The sequence below is a fragment of the Oryzias latipes genome, chromosome 12, assembly GCF_002234675.1.
Source record: "Oryzias latipes chromosome 12, ASM223467v1".
Classification (NCBI taxonomy): domain Eukaryota; kingdom Metazoa; phylum Chordata; class Actinopteri; order Beloniformes; family Adrianichthyidae; genus Oryzias; species Oryzias latipes.
In genome coordinates, this window is record NC_019870.2 from 14,580,297 (window position 1) to 14,595,716 (window position 15,420).

The 15,420-nt window shown below is 36.9% G+C and overlaps 1 protein-coding gene and 1 non-coding gene across 3 annotated transcripts; both read right to left on the reverse strand.

The window, feature by feature from the left end:
- Nucleotides 1–1,486: 1,486 nt before the first annotated feature.
- On the reverse strand, nucleotides 1,487–1,576 carry mir218b (microRNA 218b). The gene has a single exon (NR_107152.1). It is a non-coding gene; the product is annotated as a microRNA 218b (primary transcript).
- Nucleotides 1,577–4,515: 2,939 nt separating this feature from the next.
- Nucleotides 4,516–12,429, reverse strand: drg1 (developmentally regulated GTP binding protein 1). 2 transcript variants are annotated; one of them, XM_020707718.2, is made up of 10 exons: nucleotides 12,253–12,429; nucleotides 9,550–9,588; nucleotides 9,311–9,434; nucleotides 9,023–9,198; nucleotides 8,853–8,922; nucleotides 8,315–8,484; nucleotides 7,727–7,857; nucleotides 7,189–7,356; nucleotides 6,950–7,072; nucleotides 4,516–4,856 (listed from the first exon to the last, which is right to left on the reverse strand). In XM_020707718.2, the coding sequence occupies exons 3-10, from the start codon at nucleotides 9,432–9,434 to the stop codon at nucleotides 4,757–4,759; spliced, it is 1,062 nt and encodes a 353-aa protein (XP_020563377.1). In that variant the 5' UTR covers nucleotides 9,550–9,588; nucleotides 12,253–12,429; the 3' UTR covers nucleotides 4,516–4,756. The 2 variants fall into 2 exon arrangements, with proteins under 2 accessions (XP_020563377.1, XP_004074863.1); XM_004074815.4 differs by lacking the exon at nucleotides 9,550–9,588.
- Between the last annotated feature and the right edge of the window lie 2,991 nt (nucleotides 12,430–15,420).

Sequence of the window (15,420 nt, forward strand, 5' to 3'; positions counted from 1 at the left end):
TAGGTATGGACTAAAGATCAGTGACTAAAATGGTGACACAAACATGAAACTAATTCTGGACTGCTGTTATTGCAAATAAGGGTTACTAATGAAAATTACGATTTTCTCAGGTTTATCTTAAAAGGAAAATGACATCAAGGTTTATTATAAAGCTGAAAAATTGAAACCAAACTGGGTTCATGGTTTCCCCTGATGCAAAAATTCACATTGCAGAGGAGCAGCATCCATCAATCTCATCTTCATTTTCAAATTCTGGATTACTAGTCTACAGGACTGATGCAGTAGTGGGTTGTATGGGGGCCATGCTGTCTGTTCTACTAAAACTGCTGTAGTCAATATTTCCACATGTCAGACAAGCAGGGCAGCAAAATAAAATCAATGAAGTCATGATTTAGTTCCATATTAGCTGAAGTAGCTTCTTCAGTTCAGTTCCCTGACATGCTGGCCCACCGCCTCGTCAGGGCCATAGAAACTCGCTCTCAGAGCAAAAAACGTGTGTGTCACTTGACAGACAGTTGACAAACTGTGCCTGATGTAACCAAAGGTCTTAGGATGCCAGCTGTGTCTGACAAAATGAAGAACCAAGAGGTTGGAAGTAAAAAACAAAATAGAGATCTAACTGGAAGACCTCCTAAATGTCGAGACAGAAAGCCTGAATAGTAAATAATTAGAATATATAAATAAATAAAAAAGCATAAATCATTTTTCTCCACAGCAAAACCTTCTTTCTCATCTCACTTGACTGAACTATATTTGTCTTGTGTGTGATCCAACATCCTAAACCTGCAAGAAATAAAGCATCAAGATAATGAATCAATGACAGTAAGTCATGCAAAAAATAAAGAGTCTGGTTTTCATGGGTGATTTTTATTGTTGCAGTGCATTAATTTTGATAAAACATGGATTCACACGGTGAAGCTTAATCCCAAATATTAAGAATACCCATTCAGCTTCTCAAACCTTTCGTGTTCAGTTTGACTGTTGCAAGGTTTCATGGTTTGATTCACTCATCTGTAATGGGTTTGCACTTCTAACAAGCGACACGTGGTTTTGTATCTTTACTCTCAAAAACGATGAAAGCCATAAAGTAATTACTATGATGCATCTTTCACTGTAAACGGAACGTTTTATCATTCATGAAGAGACAACAGCTTTTTTCTCTTTAGAGAGCATAACACTTTCCCATTCGTCTTCATTTTTCAATATTACACTTTGTCTTTATTCAATGCAAAACACAGAAAACATTTTTCATTTAAACACAGAAGCTGTTTGGAAGTTATTTATTTGTCACAATTTCACATTTTCACATTTAAATGGTCCTTGAATAAGAAAACATTTTAAATTGGAGCTGCTTTCAACCATTTACACAGCTGTTGTTCTTTTTTTCTTCTTTTAGACCTTCACTTTATTCACATTTTCATATCTTCAAAATGTCATTAACATACAAAAAGTATATATATATATATTCAGGCTTTTGCTCGCAGAAAGTGCTCGCAAGCCTCCAAGGTGCTTGGCACAACCATGGACAGAGCATCCACTGCATGGTTAGATCAAGCACAATGGGGTCCTGGGCAATGACAAAAATATAGAAATACCTAAAAACCCAAAAAAGGTCACATTGGTGCTGTGTCAGTAGCACATAAAATGTCAAAATTCAGATGTTAACATTTTGCATGCACGCTCAGTCACCAAAATCCCTAGAAAACATGACGCATAACTGCAAAACCAGTCTCTTTGGTTTCGATTTTAGCCTCTCTCCGCTGTCCAGCAGCTTCTGCAATTCAAGGTTCACAAATACTAAAAGGTATTTGGGAGAAGAGCCGAGATTTTTGGAGAAAGCATCATGAAGGATTGTAAGAAGTTGCAAATAGGAAGAGCTGCAGAATGATAAAAAAAGGGATTAGTCATAGGTCATGCTCACTGCGGAAAAAAGGGCTACACCCTTCCTGCGCACGAACTGCGTCAAACCACACCCTGTTATGCTTCTTTTCCAATTCTAACGGACTCTACTGGAAAAGGCATCCCATAACTTCTAAAACATTTTCTACAAATTTTCAAGGGAAAGCTGAATAACTTTCCTTCATTTTACTTGACGTTTATCCAATTATCATTGTCAAAGTTATCAAACATAGTGTGGGTGACCTTGACGAGAATTTTAGCTGCTCATAGAGTCCAGACATTGACTTTTCATAAAAATTGACTTTAGGAGAGACTTGTTGACCCACTGACCTTGAGAAATACACTCACATCACCACAGTCCCTCAAAGGACATCTCGTCAACTAAAAGGACGCAACCACCTTCAACGTTTCAGTCCTAACCGTGTTACCGTTCAGTGAGTGGAACGTAAAGAATCATGATACGATCAAGTTGAAGGAGCCGTTTCCCCAAAATGCCTCACAATCTTTTTACCTTCTCCCAAGTCTCTTTCAGCTCCCCAGGGACAGTTTACCAAAATGAGATGATGCTGTAATCAACTTACAGCTCAGATAGCTGAAGCACTTTGTGTAATGAAATGATGCCATGATGTAAATGAATGCAACAAAGACAAATCCTGCATTTGGAGCCATCAAATGGACCCAAAACGGTAGTACGTTAGATGTCGGGTAATAGTGCAGTGGATTGAGGAATGGAGATGTTTAGGACAATGCGGAGGGATCAATGGGATGATTTTAGTAGATGATTATGACACGATGGTATGTATTCTTACCTTGATTTTGGGGAATTTTCTTTCCCAATAGGTTTTCTTAATAAAGATCTTACAAGAGTTATTGTCACATCAATTAAAATTCTTTAACATGTCAATATGAACAAAGACATACAAGGAAAAAGAAGACATTGGATCCTTTTTAGATAAAAGGTCTCTGACTAATCTGACAAATCAGCAGTTAAATGTTATCAAATTAACCAGATTGATCTTGCCCTTAATTTGCTTAAAAACATCTAAAGTTCTCTTTGGATTTTCTTTGGATCTGGGAAAAAAACCCACCTTTTCCATCCATCCAGTGGCCTAAAAGTTGGAGTAAGATGTGAGCGGTTGAGTAGGAATAAAGGCGAGTAGTTGAAGTGGGCGCCGTCTTGGGGTCTTCCCGCTCGCTCAACCGGAGACACTCTGTCCAGAGTGCATCCTCAGCACCCTTCAAGTCCCCAACTCCTGCTCCTCCTTCAAGCTAGGAGGGGTTGGTAATGTGGTCTTGGGATAGGTGCAGTGGCAAAGAGGACTTGGTCAGTCTGGGATTGGATGGTAGTTGGGGAGTTTGGGTGGGTCGCTGGTTCCGCATTTCATAAATATTAATACAGAGTCCACCCTTTCTAAATGGGTAGATTCTTTAATTTTGTTAGAGGGGGAAGTGCTTTATTCACTTAATGGCTTTTATTAGTGGCCAGTCCTCAACTCTTTCATTAGCTAAAGTGCTGCTATAATTTACAGGGTAAAGGGAGTGGGGTGGGGGAGCAGCAGTGTCTGAGGAGAGTTGATCTTGATGCTGCTGTTGGACAGACAAGCATCGCCCCCAACACTGCAGCTGTACTCAGTGGCACTTATTTGCATAGACTGAGGACCCAAGTGTTTGATATCAAATAAACTCTTGGATGAAGACTGTCTGAACTAATATAGCGGCGTGATCGAGTTGACCTTTGCTTATAAATTCTGGATAAAGTTGACTAAAACATGCCAGGATAACATGTTGCACATTTCTTCATGCAAATGGTGGCAAAACTGCAATTACTGTCAGTAATTATTTAAGTCTGTCAAATTTTAAAATGTAATAAATAAAATTCGAGAAATGAAAAAAAGGTTGGAAAATATATATTTTCTGTAGGACATAAATCTAATTGTTTAACAATTAGATGTGGGATTTGTGCAATTTCTGCAGGAACCTACCGATACTTTGCAACTCTGTGCTTTAGTAACTCCAATGCGGTGTGTTGGAAAGAAAGTCTGCATAATGGTTACATCCATTACGCAAAGTCTGCATAATCATTTACAAGCAAAGCCGCCATGACTCCAATCAATGCAGGCACAAAATGGCCGAATCACGGCGTGTGGGGGGTGCTCCATGCGGCACCGGCTCCCAGATGTTTGCACAGCTTGGTCAGAAGGCTTTATTTTTTGCTTTATGAAAGCTTGTTTCTTTCTGAGCAGCTGGTATCTGATGACCCCAAACAGCACCGGAGGGAATGAACTGATTAACCTGAGTGGCTGTCCCCACCACAAAACTAAGGGTGTGGGCCAGCAGTCTGAAAAACTGCCCCCATCATCACTGTCACATAAATCACTGTGCAGTACAATGCTTTCAAATGGAACCCGCTTTTCCCCCTCTTTTATCCAGACTGGGAAAAAAAATTAAGATGGCTGCTTGATAAATTCAACAAGGTCACGTCTGGGAAATTTTTATTCAAATGCAATTTATTTCCTTTCCATATGTTCATAAATGTCACAACGCTTCATCCTTTTGAGAAGGTTCTTTGCTGGAAATTTTCAGAAAATACACATTAATGAGAGATGAAAGAATCAATAAATGATCAAATATGTTTTTATTGTTGGGATTTGTTTTTATACAGTTTTAACCAATATTCAATATGAACTATGCATATGGTTAAGAAATGTAGATTTGCTTTTTGATAGAATACTTTTTTTTCAAATTCAGCCAAACAATGTGGATCGACACAAGTGTCCTGACGGACACGTCGGTGATGCACTGTGAAGCCATTAAGACGAGGTGATGCAGAGGCCATGCAGAGACTTCAGATCCCTTTTCACTTTTTGACCAGCTGAATAACGTCTTCGTCCTCCATCACGTGGTCCTTGCCCACCTTTTGAGGGTTGTGTTTCACTGAGGCGCCCCACACAAGTGCACTAGAAAGGGGGAAAAAATGCTTTATTATATAAATATATCAAATAGAACTGCACCCAAAAAGATTTCAACACACTAAATCTGTGCCTAAACTGCACTGTTCAGCCCTGTGGTCCGAAAAATGGTTTCACTATGAAGAGAAATAATCTAATGTCAACCTTTATAAAAAGCCTTCTAAGTGCATATGACACCGTTTGACCCATCCATTCCCTCAAGGACGTTTAATGCACAGAAGCAGCAACATACAGACAGATTAATGACTTCAGCTCATGACTTTTTAGATGCTAGTTAAAGAAAATCATCTCAGATCCAAAAATAAACTCAAATCAATGCTTCATCCATCTCTTTCTCGATTAAAAAAAAAGGGAACTATGATTAAAGTGACTGTGCTATTTTAATGAGTGATGCACAAATAGGCTTTTTTTTGCCAGACCACAGGCATATAGTAATAGTACTTACGTTTGGGTAAAAGCCAAGAACGACAAAAAAGAAATAAATAAATAAAAATTATGAGCAACAGGATTACAGCTTCAAGAACAAGAGACCTTTCCTGTTCACAGAGACTGCAACGGGCACTACTTTCTGTTTTAGCGGTCGACGTCTCTTGTAAGAAAATGTTTAACAGCCGACTGTTTACATCTGACACGACCACGTCAATGCCTTCCAGCCAAAATACCCTAGTTACAAAATATCTGGGAAGTGCGAGTGACACTCAGCATTATGCAGTCTTGGATCGATCTAGAAAAACACATTAGATGCAGCTATTTGGTGCGTTAACCCTAAAACAAATTTGAATGTAACATTGCTTCTTTTAGCAAATCATTCTTATTAATCTCCTGCATAGGTACATAGATGAAACCTGCTTACACATGTATTAAAAATATCAACAAAGATTGCTGCCTATATGGCTGGGATTTGTCATCAGTAGACAACTAAGGCTTCCCATGCATGTTTAGCATAATGCTGCAGAATTGCTGTGCCTCCTGTCTTTAAAGATTGTGCATAAATGTGTGTATTAGACACATTTATTGATCGATCAGTACCGATTCATTTAAAACACTAAAACACTAATAAAAAGATGCATTTTTATTTGTGACTCATTACATGTAGGTGTAAACTATGGTAATAGGTGGATTAAGTTAATTCAATAAGCAGACGTTTGGAACCTTTTTCCTGATGTGTGTAAAAGAGAACATATGACTGAAAAATAGGGTTTCCTTTTCCCCATCATTCGGTTTAAAACTCTATTTTTTAATTTGATAAATAGCAAGTAAACTGAAGTAAAACCTAAATCCTTGAATTTAGCACAGTTGTTTGACACGTTCAATGTGAACATACAGGTATGCAACGAGTGACTTTCTGATTCGTGGTTTGGTTGTGACATTCCTCCAGGAAAGCATGCGGCAGCAGCAGAATGAGTTCAGATTTATCTATCATGCAGCCAGGAGGTTTAGGTGTGAGCCAGCTGTTATTGTTTGCAAATCACTGTTCATTTATCAATGATTTGATGAAAAAATACAAATTCACAGAAACAAAAACTTATTTAAAAAAAAAAAAAGGTTTAATCTTAAGTGTTTCTATGCAATAAAGGAACATTGAACTGATCAAGTGAGTAATAAAAACAAATGCACACTTGATTCATTATGTATAAAAAGCGCAAACAGAATAGAAAATAGTAAAGTTTTGAGTTACTCCAAACAGTTTTTGCTGCTGGTCAATTGTGAGATGCATATGTACCCCCTTCCGTTCAGCCCATTTGTATATAACATAACGTCTGCTCACTAAGAAGAAAGACATTTGACCGCAAACAATGTTTCAAAGCCGCATAAACTGCCTTGGAATCTAGTTTTATAGTTCTTTGGGGAATAACTCATTTAACCGTAGTGTATGTATCAGTGCCAGGCCCAGAGAAATGGACTTCATAAATGCATTGTCCAGAGAGAACATGTTGTACTTTAACTCCTCAGCAGGGAAACGTGACATATGGGATTTTTATTTCTTCTTCTAAATTAACTGAGACCTCTTCAATGTTCCCAAGTGACACAGACACAGCTAATTTTGCATCAGAATCTTTAGCTTGTGCAACAATACTCACTACTTCAACTCTTTGATGAGGTTTTTGTGAATCTTTAAGCAGAAATCCTCAACGGAGGTTCGTCCGTCAGGGAGCACGACGGGAGATGTGTAATCGGGAAGTTGTCCTTTGGGTTTGGTGTAGCTGCAAAAAAGCAAATTATTATCAGTTAGTTAAAATGTTCAGTAATAAACATATAGTTCCTGCTAGATTAGCTATTTCAATCCCAGAGGACCCTTTGAAGTCAGAGCCTCACTTACATGCGCACAAGCTTAAGGTAATCCCACATCTTCTCCAACAGGTCATCAAAATTCCAGCGGTGGTGGGCTGAGATGGGGACACAGTGTGGGACCTTGTAAATGACATCCAGCTCTTCAATTGAGATCTGGTCAATTTTATTTAAGACATAAATGCACGGGATGTAGACCCTGTTGAGACAAGGACAAACGGGAGTAAATGTCTGGAAAGCTGCAAGAAAACTGTTTTTACAGTTTCTTTTAATACTAATAAATTATAAACTAGATGAATGCAGTCCTGGTGTGTGCAGTCATAAATCACAAACATACAACCCACTTAACACAGCACACAATGCTTTTTTAAACAAATAAAAAAAGATTTTATCTGTTCTTGTAAATCTAGACTTTTGAGTCAGCAGAAGGTATGAAAGCTGGATCCTGCAGCTTAGTTTTTTCTTTTTTTAATACACCTGCACTAGTGTCAGGGGGTTCACATGTGAATTCTTAATGGCCACACCCACAGGGAATGACTGAGGAGCGCTGTGGCACTTCAGAGGCTTACCGATTTCCCTCCACCACATCGATGAGGTCATCAGCGGTGCAGTCGGCACGCAGAGTGATATCCGCGTTATGGATCTTGTATTCGGCCAGGATGCTCTTAACTGTTTCAGAATCGAGCTCAGTTTGTGGACACTAATGACGGACAGACAGAGAAAAAAGACAAAGACTTTGAGCTGTGCGATGGAAAGAAATATTGAATTAAATAAAATAAAAAAAACACTAAAGAATGATTTAATAACATAAAAAGACAGAATCATATAGGCACAAACTAGCATTTAGAAAATACATTTCTATTGATTTAAAGCATTTAAAATCAGAAGTAAATTTAAATATATGGAGAAATTCTTGCTTTGGTGCAGGAATTAAAAAATACCAACATTTTGGTACAAAATGTTTTGACTTTGCAACATCATTTCAGATACATCCCATTGGAGTGCAAGAATAAATCAAAAATTACAAAATGATTAAAATATTCATTCATTCATTAATAAGTGATCTATATTTTAACACTGCACTTCTTTTTTACTCTACTGTTTAGGAAAGGTGGCATCAGTAAATGTGAAGCCCTGGTGTGCTGCGCGTGACATACTGTGGTGGTAAAGTTAATGCCTCCTTTGTCCTTCTTCTTGAATCCGATGTTGGGTGGTTGTTTGTTAAGTCGGATTCCAAAGCCCTCCAGCTCGTGTTCTATTAGCTTCTTATGAACAAGAGGCTTCAACACATCCAGCACTATTAGGATTAGATTGCAGGTTCGAGCCACTAAAAGACAAAGGAAAGACAACGGCGAGCAGAAAAGAAAGACCTTTTAGTTTGTGCAGCAGGAGTAAAAAATTCTATAAAATATCATGGGGGGTTATTAATTTTACACAATAAATTAATTTGGTGGAAATTAAATCAAATGCTTAGTGTTCCTGCAGAAAAACAACAAATAAAATAAAAACAGGAAAGCAGTTTTTAAAGTAAAATATAAAAAAATATTTTGAATATGTTACATTTGCAAGATAATTTTGCAGATAATAGAACATTTTTAACATGAAATTTGAAGCCTATATGAGTGAGGGATCGCTCCATTTTCACAGTAGTATTTCTTATAGTCTAGTTGTGGCACAGAAGCACAATGAGCACACCTGCAATAACCTGTCTGCCTCTGCCCTTGCCATCTTTGGCTCCCTCAATGATTCCTGGGAGATCCAGAAGCTGAAAAGAAAAAGGAAAATACAAACTCACTGCAAACCAATCACTCCGACTTCTTATTTTTTTTCTGGAAACAGTGAAACAAATATTGAGATTCTAGTACCTGAATTTTGGCACCTTTGTACCGAATGACACCAGGTACTGTTGTAAGGGTGGTGAACTCATAGGCAGCAACCTCAGAATAAACACCTGCAAGATTACTCAGCAGTGTTGACTTTCCGACTGAAGGAAAACCAACAAAGCCGACACGAGCGTCTCCTGTCTTTGCGACATCAAAGCCTGAAAGCCACAGATAAGTCACAATCAACTGGACAGCAAAGGTAAACATAAGACAAATGTTTACATTTTGTTCAAAAATTAACTAGATTAAATTTGAAGCTTTTAATCACACCTTCCCCGGTTCCACCCCCACTGCCTCCTTTTGGTGTGATGAGCTCCCTCCTCAGTTTGGCAAGGCGTGCTTTGAGCAGACCCAAGTGGTGAGCTGTGGCCTTGTTCTTCTGAGTTCTGGCCATCTATGGGATACAACGACACCAGTTTGCATTATAGTTTGAATGCAAAATTCCCAGGTTGTCTTTAAATAAAAGTGATATTTTTGTTTAAATGCAAGAGTAAATATACAGGACATACATTGTTTTTTTATACACATCCTGTTGACTGATCTGGATTCTGTACACAGTGACAAACATTAATGGGAATGGTTGGTGTTCAATTTTATGATCAGATTTGTTTCTTATAAGAAAAAAACAAACATCATAAATATTCATAACTGCTTAAATCACAAAGAAACACAAGTAAACACTCAATTTATTTCATTGATGTGCACAATCTTTTAAAAAATTTATTTTAACCCTAATATTTCATATACTTGACATTTTTTGCAGCCTATTCCTTCATGAATTAGATACTAAACAGAACAAACTAAATACAATGTTAAATATACTTATTATAACTGGATTATAGAATGCAAAAATACATATAAAAAGCAATAACACAATAGGGGTGTGATTATGAAAATCCTGCTTCTCCCTCTTCCATTGAAGCAACAAATCAAACTCTAATTGACTAATTAATAATCATTATATTAAATGAATCTATTGTGATATGATTGTATTCCCACAAAAAAGTCTATTTATGGTTATAGTAAATGGCGTATACTTATACTTATACTTATATAGCTCTTTTCTACCTTCTTTGAAGCGCTTTACAGCCATAGTCCCATTCATCCAGTCACACACACATTCACACACTGATGGCGGCTCCGCTGTCAAACACTGGCGCCAACCTCCCACCAGAAGCAAGGTGGGGTTCAGTGTCTTGCCCAAGGACACTTCGACTCATGGGCGTGCAAGGCGGGAATCAAACCTGTAAGCTTACGATCATGGGTCAACCGCCCTACCGCTTCACCACTGCCACCCCAAGTAATGAGTAATTACACTGTCAAGAAGATGGCATAATCTTAAATCATTTATTTTTCCTTTTATTCTAATAAACACATTGCTTTATATCTGACATGGGTTTGATATATGTGTTTTGTTACTTTTTATTGTAGCAGTCAATTGTTTTTAATGCTTGAAATAAACTCACTGGTCACTTAATTAGACACACATCAAACTACTCATTAACCCAAATTTCTAATCAGCCAATCATATGGCAGCTACTGAATGTATTTAAGCATGTAGACATGTTCAAGATGATCTGCTGCAGTTCAAACTTAGCAACAGAATAGGGAAGAAAAGATGCAACTTTGAACGTGGCCTGGTTGTTGGTGCCAGACGGGCTGATCTAAGTATTTTAGACAGGGCTGATCTACTGGGATTTTCACCCACAACCATCTCTAGGGTTTACAGAGAATGGTCCGAACAAGTGAAAATATCCAGTGAACAGCAGCTCTGTGGGCGGAAATGCCTTGTTGATGCCTGAGGCCAGACTGGTTCCATCAAATGAAAAAGCAACATTAACTTAAATAACCACTCGTTACAACCGAGGTATGGAGAAGACCATCTCTGAACGCATAACACGTCCAGCCTTGAGGCAGATGGGCAACAGCAGCAGAAGACCACACCGGGTGTCACCCCTGTCGGCTAAGAAAAGGAAACTGAGGCTACAATTCACACAGGCTCACCAAAACGGAACAATAGGAGATTGGAAAAACGTTGCCTAATCTGATGAGTCTATTTCTGCTGCAACATTCGCTCGGGGGACATTTTCTAGGGGCCCCTTAGAATCAATTGATCATGGTTACACCACTACAGAATGCCTTGTTTCTTACAATGTCCATCCCTTTATGACCACAGTGCACCCATCTTCTGATGATGGCTACTTCCAGCAGGACAACGCGCCATGTCATAAAGCTGGAATCATCTCAGACTTGTCTCTTGAACATGACAATGAGTTCACCGAACTCACATGGCCCCCACAATCACCAGATCTCAACCAATCTGCTGCTACTGTGTAATGCTGTCATGTCAGTATGGACCAAATACTCTGAGGGATCTTTCCAGTAGCATTTTGAATTTATGCCACAAAGGATTAAGGCAGTTTCTGATGGCAAAACGGGGCCCGACCCAGTACTAGCAAGGTTTACTTAATAAAGTGTAAATTTAAATCAATCAAATCAAAATAAACAAGTTTTAACAGTCAAAGTAAATTCCCTATTGGGAGTTTTGACCCATGTCAATGTAATTGATAAATATAGTTTATAGGGTTTCAAAATAAATACCCTATAAACTATAAATAAAGTTTTAACTAGCTTATATGTATGGATACACAGGCACACACGATTCAAAAAAGAAACCCACATGGCAAAAATGCACAAGTGATTGGATAAATTCTACTATTTTCAGTCTTTGAGTAAGTATCATATGTAAAATAGCAAATTTCTAAAAAAAATAAAATCATTACAGAAGTTATTATTTTTCTCTAAATGCAATGTCTTGTAAATATATTGTGGATTTAAACTGGTCAGGTGCCGTAGCTACCCAAGCTACATCTAAAATGTCTGGTCAACACTTAAAAACGTCATCAGGCTAAACTTTTAAATTAATACAATTAACCACAACCTCATTTATTAGTCATGTGTTTTCGACATATGTTGTTTTTCTTTAACCAACATTCTTTGTAATCCAGGGGGGGGGGGGGGGGGGACGGACTGATACAAAACTTATATTGAGTATTTTAAGCTGTCAGGTGCATAAATGTCAAATGTATACAGATAAAACCCAGCCGAGATTATGATTATCATCAGTATTCACAACTGTTAGCATCCAACGCTAAGCGTTAGCTAAAACGTGTCTGCTGTGTTTGCTTAACTAGTCAACGTTTCAACCTTACCTCATTTTCAATCTCCGCTATTTTTGCAAGTATACTCATTTTGAGGACAGTTCCAGGACGCTGTTTACGAGAGGAAGATAAAATAAAAAGATTTTACACGAAAGTTGCAAAACTTAGCATCCACACCGCACAATGTAGAATGTGCCGTGTCTTGTGGAGACTCTCGCGAGACTGCAAACCTTTTTTCCCTCCCAAACTTTATTGACAAACAAAATAATACAATAACAATGTGAATGTCTCAGGGGGAATTGAAATGTATACATGTTGGAGAAAAATATAAGAAATAGAACAAAAAATATATAAATATATACACATACATATACAACATAGTACAAAAAGAATCATTAATTCAAATACCTTTGAGGTTTAATAAATTTTAAATTTTTCAAAAATCAAATTAGTTCGAATTGCTTTTTGGTTTTGCAGATGTTTGATACTGGTACAGTACTGATTTATTTCATTTAAAAACTGCTGTAATTTAGGTTTGGAGTTTGATCATTTGGCTTTATGAATATGGAATTTTGCCAATAGTAAAAACAATTGTGTGATGAAGATACAATCTTTGTCTACTTTGACATTAAAGTAACCCAGAGTAATGTCTTTATCCAAAAATGTAACAGTTTGTTTAGTTATATTTCCAATATAGTTCCCCACTTCAACCCAAAACATATTAGTATGTCTGCAGTCCACAAACAGATGATAAATAGTTTCCTCCTGAGTTCCACAGAATGAACAAGACAGGTCCATGTCAACAACAAATCTACTCAAAGTTTTTTTGGTAGGATATATACAATGCAATATTTTGAAGGACACCTCTTTTATTTTGTTATTTAGACAGTATTTATTACTAATAGTCCAAGCATAAGTCCATTTTATGTCCACAAATTTGGAGTCCCAATAGAATTTCCCAGCAGGTAAGGTTGTGGTCTGTAAAAGATTTCTTATTTGCTTATTGGAAACTGAATTAACACAAATATCCACATTGTCCAAAAAAATTGTCTGGGTTCTTAATTGACTTGTGTTATAAATCCCTTTAAACAGTTGAAGTAGACTGGTTGGAATGGCATCTAACACTATTGCATATTCTCTGGGTGGAACAGGAATACCGAATTTTAAAAGCAATTCTTCATACGTCAGAAGATATCCATGAGAATTGAAAAGTTGTCAGATTAAAACAATATCATTATCATACCATCTAGGGAAAAAAGTGATTTATTCTTGTATTGTATATTACTGTTATTCCAAATAAAACAAGATGTTGGAGAAAAATTGTGTTTATAAACGAGTTTCCAGGCCAGCAGGGCTTGTTTGTAAAAGTTTGAAAGTTTTGTGGGTAATTTTTCAATTTTATAATTACATTTTAGCAAGAATTTAATGCCTCCCATTGTGTCAAATATGTATTTGGGAAATGCGTTCCAGATATTGTCTTCCCCTTTCAATAAATTACTTAACCACCTTATTTTAAAAGAGTTGTTCAAAGGTTAATACTTCCAAGCCCCCATATTTTCTGGTGTGACACAAAACATTTTTCCTTAAATAATGACATTTTTTCCTCCAAATAAAATCAAATAATGTTTTGTTTAATAGGTTACAGATGTGTTTTGGCATTTCTAAAGACAGAGACACATAGACAGATCTAGAGATTCCCTCAGCTTTAGATAACAGAATTCCACCATTCAGGGAAAGATCTCTCATTAACCACATATTATATCTTTTGATAATTTGTTCAGTTATTGGCTTAAAATTAACATCACTGCGATTTTTTTCATTTTTATCAATAATTATACCAAGGTATGTAAGTGAAGTTTTAACTGGAACACCATCTATTTCTGGTGAATCACAGTCTTTAAGTGGAAACAGGACAGATTTGTTAAGATTCATTTCCAATCCAGAGACTCCCGAAAAGTCCGTGATTCCTTTGATTGCATTTGTTATTTCATGTTTATTGGCCAAAAAAATTGTTGTGTCATCTGCTTGTTGAGAGAGTTTAAATTCTCTCCCTAAATCTGTAATACCACGAAATGGACATTTTTTAATATGAAGGGGCATAACCTGAGCAACTAGTAAAAAGAGAAAAGGGCTGAGAGGACATCCCTGACAGATTCCTCTGTTAATATCATATCTGGGAGTTGTACCATGTGCCAGTTTAATGGAGCTGTTGCATCCGTTGTATAGAACCTCATTTGCTTTTAAAAATCTTTTACCAAATCCAAATTCTTTAATAACTCGTATCATGAAACTGTGACTAATTGTGTGAAATGCCTTGCAAAAGTCAACAAATAAGATAAAACTATCATCTTTAATATATTCATTATAATCAATCATGTCTAGTATTAATCTGATATTGTTGGCAAAATTTCTACCAGGCATGAAACCGGATTGTTCTTCATCAATAATGTTATCCAGTCCTGGTTTTGATCTTTTGGCAAAAACAAGAGCAAATATTTTAGCATCATTGTTTAACAGACTAATTGGTCTCCAGTTTTCTATGCATAATTTATCTTTTTGTGGTTTGGGGATGAGTTTGATGAGGCCTTGTCTGAGAGTTGCGGGCAACATACCAATGTCTAAAGCCTCTTCAAATAAATTTGTTAGAAAAGGGGTCAATTTAGCAATAAAAAACTTATAAAACTCACTTGTTAGTCCATCATTACCTGGACGCGAGACTGCAAAAGTCGCAGCAAACCAGTAACATGATGACGCTACAGTCAATTCTTTAACCCTTGTGCTATCCTTGGCACTTTAACATTGGGAGTTGGGTCATCTAGACCCACTAGACAGTGCTCTGAACTTTTTTTCTTCAATGATTTGTGATCTTCACTGGGTTCCATGGATTACATGAAATCTTTCCACCTTTATCCACATTTATCATGGTAGGGAGAACACGTCAATGTAAGGGTGGGGTCATCTAAGATAGCACAAGGGTTAAACAAAAGTCAACAATTTGAAAAAGTAAAAAAATATTTATAAATAATATTTTTTGAATAAATTTCTTTGACAATTTTACACTTAGACACTATGGATTGAGTTTGAAATCAAACAAAAACAAATTAAGCAATTAAGTAAATAAATCAAATGTATAGCAAATTTAATTTAAGTGTCCCATAGGCAGTTTGTTGTAAAAATTATTTATTTTGTTTTTAAAGGTTTTTAATTCTTGACCTTGTC

Coding starts and splice junctions, on each gene's coding strand:
- drg1 (XM_004074815.4), bottom strand. CDS start 12,291: ATGAGTATACTTGCAAAAATAGCGGAGATTGAAAATGAG. Junction 9,435..12,252: donor TAGCGGAGATTGAAAATGAG/GTAAGGTTGAAA, acceptor TGTATCCCATAG/ATGGCCAGAACTCAGAAGAA. Junction 7,858..8,314: donor GCATTAACTTTACCACCACA/GTATGTCACGCG, acceptor GTCCGTCATTAG/TGTCCACAAACTGAGCTCGA.